This window comes from Protomyctophum parallelum (assembly GCF_964188405.1).
Source record: "Protomyctophum parallelum genome assembly, chromosome: 19".
Taxonomy (NCBI): domain Eukaryota; kingdom Metazoa; phylum Chordata; class Actinopteri; order Myctophiformes; family Myctophidae; genus Protomyctophum; species Protomyctophum parallelum.
Window position 1 is genome coordinate 34,940,046 of NC_139717.1, and position 6,266 is coordinate 34,946,311.

A 6,266-nucleotide genomic window follows, 5' to 3' on the forward strand; every position below is an offset into this window, starting at 1 on the left:
TTCCTCTTTCTCCTTAACTGACCCCCTCCCCCCTCTCTCTCTCTCTGTTTCATCTGTACTCCTTGTCTCCTTCCCATAATCCCAGTGGTTCTCAAAGTGGTGTCCGGGGACCCCTGGTCCCAGATAAATAATTGATAGTTGGGAATAAAATGGTCTCTTGGGGGTCTGTAACTCTTGAGTGTACAAACTGGAACCAAATGGAGATTTAATGAACCCATTATGGGGATCTGTGATCTAATGCATGTCAAAACTTTAGAACCACCTCTGGTCTTCCCTCGACCCCTCTCTCCTTTCCCTTCATCCCGCCTCCCACCTTTGCCCATCATCCCTATACCACATCTATCTCTCCCCCTTCATCTCTCTCTCTCTCTCTCCCTCGACCCTCTCCCTTGTCAACCCCTCTGTGAGCCCCCTTCCATCTCCCCCTTCCACCGCGAACCCTCTGAGTTACTTTAATTGCTGTGAAATTACATGGCTTCTGTTTGTGGATGAGTGCAAAGCCACTTAGAGCGTTCACAATGATTGTACATCGCTGCTCTGCTTGCGGCGATGCCGTGGTGGAATTTGTCGGGGGGGGGGGGGGGGGTGGGGGGCTTTCTAGATCTGCGGTGGGACATCTTTGTGGTCATCAGCAAAGCAGCATTGTAGTGCTGGGCCTGGGGGGCTGTACAGATCATGGTGGATAGCAGGACAAAGAGGATTGAGGAGAAAGAGGATTGATGAAAGTCAGAAAATAATTATCACCACTTTGTTTTAATAATCCGAGTATCCCTAGTTTGGGCATAGGTGAATAGCCAATCTACGAGCTTGCTTTGTGAGCTTGTAGATTGGCTATTTTTGCTGAAGACATTTGGTGTAGAGGGGCAAAAAAGGACGAGGCAACTGCATAGATAGACCTCTGGCCCTGGGGGGACCCCAGTCAAGGCTTTAAAATTGTTACCACTTTAATGGTGTCCCTATTTTACTGCAGGCAGTCCAAACATTTTCAAAGATCGCTAGAATAAACCGATTGACAAGCTGACAACGTGTCACATAATTTTTGTGCTTTCACAAGACACTGTTGTACAACAAGCATATAGGCTTTAACTGGTTAAGTAGCCATATCTTGATTGTGATAACCCACAGAAATACTGTGGTGTCCCTATCCGCAATATCAATTACATCCATCTACTTATGTATGCAACAAAAATGTTAGGCGGACACGTTTCCGTGTCCGCATCCATCAAGCGTCATTGGAATACTTACAGGGATATTTCATTTTCACAGTGAAATATCCCTTTAAACATCTGGGCAAGGTTTCCATCCGAACTGACCCATTGACTTCCATTATCAAATTAGATATTTAAAAGATTATAAAACATGCAGAATGTGACATTTGGCACTGATCAGTCAAGTGGGTTTCCGAGATCACCTTTGGGCACAGACTGACAGACACACACACAGACCGACCGACCCTCTTATTGACAGCTAGCCCCTTGTGGAATGTGGAGCCACGCCATAATAATTGGCCTGCAAGATTTTTGTAATCACCTGTATTCCCCCTTATGGGAGGCCAAGCATCTAGCAAAAATCACACACGTGTGAACTGAGTGGTGCAATTCCCCCCCCCCCCCCCCCCCCTCTCTCTCTCTCTCTCACTCTCTCTCATTAGAGACACTACCCCTCTCACTGTTTCTGGCGCCCCCTACTGCTATTATTAAGTCACATACTCGTGCTCTCACAGACACACACACAAACAGGTACGAGGACATTGCAAGCTGGTTGTAGGAGTGGTTGCACCACTCAAAAAAAAAATTCACACCTGGATAAAGGGGATGACAGGCTACTGGGCTTCAGACAGGACAAAAGTACTGTGTTATATTCAATTCACCCCTCTTTGACCTCCCCTGCCCCACCCCCCAGGGAATCCGATCCCAGGCGCATTGTCAACTTGTACATTCGCTTTGGCTATTTTCGGCACACGACACCGTCATATAGGCCGACGTACAAATCTGGATGAATAGGCCTCAGCCTGAGCGTCTGGCCTCAGTGGAAATGGATGGTATAATATGATCATTGTCTAGGAATCAGCTTGACAGGTGCCGGTGAACTCCCCAACCTGGTCAAATGAAAAGTAGACCACATGTCAAAACCGGGTAATCCCTATACCTACGTGTTCCAGCTAACTCTCATGGCGATGACACTCAATACTGACCTATAAAGTGACAGCTTCTCTGAGCTGCATCCATTTAAGTAACAGTTTACTTTTCAGTGCCTTCCGGCAAGCTGATGCAGGCATTGCAACATATTACGATAATACAGTATTTGAATTAATGACACTGTGATTAGTGATTACACAAAATCCTCACGAAAGGGGATGGTAAAATATAGAAACAATACAGCTATGTCAGATTGCCTACACAAATAATGTGTAGTAGACATACAGAGTTTAGACAAGATGTAAGGTTTTTCCACACTTTCATATGTTAAGCAGTATCCCATACTGTAGGGGGTATCCGGAGAACTCGCCAGCTTTTCCGACTCTCCGCATTTTTGTGCATTTTTGTTTTACTTCACCTTCATTTAAATTGCATTGAATTGAAAGGGAGAAAGGATAGTTGTTTTAGAGTTAACACTAGATGAAGTATAGGAATGCTAAAAGTTTAAAACACCAAAGTACCGAAACAATGTAATTCATTATAGTAAACGATATCCTGAAATGGTAGGCCTACTTATCATTGGTATTCACATACTCCCTTTTTATCATCTATTCTAGCTGACCATTTAATTGCACAAAATAATTTGATCACTTTGGAAACTATAACATCTGTGAGTTTTCATACTACACTGATGAAGACGTATCCGGTATCCGTAGATGGTATGTTGAAAGGTTGACTTTTTGAAAAGTCAAACAGTTGTCTGGAACTATAAAATGACACATCCAGTGTTGATTAGGCCCTAATCAATACTTGGAGAGCCAGATATTGGTACTTGGAGAGCCAGATATTTTCTGAGGTGGTACTTTTTACAGCAAGTACCACCTCAGAATATATCTGGCTCTCCAAGTACCAACATTATGACTGATGTTAAAATACAGTAGTCAAATTCAAATACACTATTCCATCCTATTCAGCACAGATCACCCATTTCAGGGAAAATTCACTCTCATGTGATGTGAGGGGCACCCACTATGTCTGCCACAGTGGGTTACAGTCTGACACTATCATCATCGTCATCATCCTACATATGAATGCATTGTGTTGCATTTAGATTGACCATATGAGACCTTACGTTGCCCTGAACAAACATTAAAGTCCTTAGACTTGGCTGACAAACGTTTTTTGTTTAAAAGAAAAGGCTCTAAACAAACATTAAAAGTCCATATAGACTTGGCTGACATGACGTAATTTCGGAAAGCCGTGCATTGGAGGGGCTAGCGTCCCTCAAAAACCTGACTACCAATGATGTCATCATTTGGGATTCCAAGCTACTACTGGCCTTAGTCCCAGAACCCACCTCACCCCTGCCTATTTTGATAGGCTGGAGCCTGGAAGGCTTAGGGTTGACGACAGAGTACAGCAACTTGCAATTGCAATGGGCCTGGTCTAAGATTCGCTACCACCAAGATACCCATGTACCTGTCAAAATACTTCCTTAATGACAAAGTCCACAATCACACCAGAGTGAGTTGAACAAACCACGTGCAAACCAGATTGGACTCAAACAAGGGACTAAATTATTTTCGCTCCTATGCCACTAAAATGTGGAACGCTCTACCAACAGCCTTTAAGAAATGTGAATCCCTAGACTCATTCCAAATCAAAACCGCTCTCAAAAAGCACCTACGGGCAGCTGCAATTCTAAACTGCCCCCCCCCCCCCCCCCCCATACTGTACATACTTTTTTAACGTGATGATTTCCTGTTTTGTGTATATTTGTACGTCTTTAAATGTTCTGATGAATTAAAAATGGAGGAATGGAGTAGCAGTTTTTGTATTGACCAATGACCTGTACTTTCTTTTGAACAGTACCCATTCTACAAACTGTGAATAAAATATATTCAATCAATCAATCAATCAATCAAAAGGTTGAAAATGAATGATGTGCTCCTTTAATGTAGGTTAACTTATGATTAAAAAGGGGCTGAAAGGGACTGGCAGTGATTTTACTGCATGGTGGCCTATAACTTGTGTCCTACAGCACCATCTAGTGGATAAACTCTGTAACAATTTGGTACTGATGAGATTTTAAATCAGGCACACAAAACAAAATCAAGTAGAGTTGTAAAAAGTAATGGATTCAGAAATGCCGATTTGGCCGTGCACAATTCTGCATCGATGCAGCAACATGGCATAATCGATTACCGCCTGTACTTTATATATTTAATTTTATTTAATGTTAAGACATTGTGTCAAGTAGACAGGAGAGTGATTGGTTACACAAGTTTCTAAATAAAATATGTTCAGTATCTGACTGCTTATATTGAGCGATGAAAAATTTGCCATATTGTGCAGTACTATAGAAAAGTGTGATGCATCGAGATGCATCGGAGCAGCATCGTGGTCTTGAAACAAATCGAATCATGGTGAATCGTAATCGAACTGAACCGTGAGGGCACACCTTTACAAAGTACAACTAGGGCCAGATGCTATAAGTCCTTGGCCTGCTACTGCGCCCCTCAGTTTGGCCTTATGACCTTCAACAACAGAGATCTGCCCCGCCCACAGCCCCACACTGTCCCAGTAGCCCAGCAGATTTTACATTTTTGAGTGGTGCAACCACTCTCGCTGTGTCCCTGGCTGTGTCTCTGGGTCTGTCCCTGTGTCCCTGGCTGTTTCCGACCACAAAAATAGCGTTTGTTCACCAGTGACCACCCATCAAATGATTGTACATATTTGTAAATTGTAAATGCCATTACTATTGTAAATTACTATTACTATTGTAAAATACACAGGTTTTTAATTTACGTATTTCACTGCTAGTATGTAGGACTATTAGAATTATTTTAATATATATATACACCTAAAAAAAGGCCTTAAAATGATCATTTCTGATTTTGAGACGGATGCAGAGACGCTCCATGGCGTGTTGGTCGCCCCCTGAGTGCCTCATGAGGTACACTTCCAGGATTGGTTTGCTGAAGAGTGTGTCTACCACACCATCGTAGAGGGAGTCCAGGTTCTGGTCACCGAGGTTATTGTTGTAGCTCTCCATAAAGTCATTCTTCTTACTGTCCCGGTCTATGGGCTGTGCCTCCAGCATCTCCATGTACTTCTGGAACTGGTTCTTCAGGTTCTGCACCACAGAACTGTACTGGCCATCTACAGTTTCCATCTGGATCTGCAACAAGGCAAGGGCAGGGTTGACCGTGCCAAACGCACGCTTCAGCGTGCGGATGTCTTCATCGTCCACGTGGTTCAGCACCAACCGGATAAGGGAGCCAGCCATACCGAAAATGGGGTTCACCACGGCTGCTGCTGTAGAGATGTCGGCCAGACATTGAAGTACCGTTTCCAGGCCCTTCTGCAGCCTGGCGCTATCGGCAATGATCTCCTCTGACATGATGGAAGTCACTACTATGCAGTGATGTCAATATGGAAGTATAAGAATTCTTATACAATTGGAATGACTGAGCTTGGATGAATATCAATGGTGATGGCCAGGTCCATTGTGTCTAGTCGTCTCGACCTGCTTGTAGGTGTCAGTCAGATGTTCTGTCTGAACTTCATGATGAACTAATTAAATTACAGCGATGCAAGGTAATGCATAATGCAACACAAACACTAGCATTATACTAACGCTAAAGTTTGTTTCTGTATCTGTGGTGAGGGTGAAAAGAAGACTGACGTCCACAAAGGTGTGCACTTTGTGGCTGTAGTATATTTGGAACCTCTAATTATACATATTATACACCTCTGTAAGCAGTGTTTCATTATTGAAGTATAGTTAGCTTAATGTTTCCATTTTTGATGGTGACAGAGTGGAGGACACTTTCAGAGTAGTCTTTAAACAGAACTATATATAATGATATAATACCTCATTATAGTGTGGGAACATAATGGGCATTTACCTCCTAAAGAGCAGCTGTTCTTGCATTCCTGTCCGTAATAACCTATCTATAGGCCAGTGCCAAAAATATGCTTTATCAGCCGTGGGTTTTCTGATGAAAGGGGCCCCCATGCGTGCATGTGCGGGGTTCGTACATGCACGCTAGAGAAGCGAGTGGGTAATTTGGACCATTTGGCACTGTTCTGGCACGGTTCTATACGTTACTTTGGTCAAATATT

At 43.2% G+C, this 6,266-nt stretch overlaps 1 protein-coding gene across 1 annotated transcript; it reads right to left on the bottom strand.

Moving 5' to 3' along the window:
- Nucleotides 1–5,001: 5,001 nt before the first annotated feature.
- Nucleotides 5,002–5,541, bottom strand: LOC310876370 (protein rapunzel-like; the record flags this gene model as incomplete). Its single annotated transcript, XM_083789898.1, has 1 exon — nt 5,002–5,541. One exon carries the CDS (start codon nt 5,539–5,541, stop codon nt 5,002–5,004), a length of 540 nt encoding a protein of 179 aa, XP_083646024.1.
- Nucleotides 5,542–6,266: the final 725 nt, after the last annotated feature.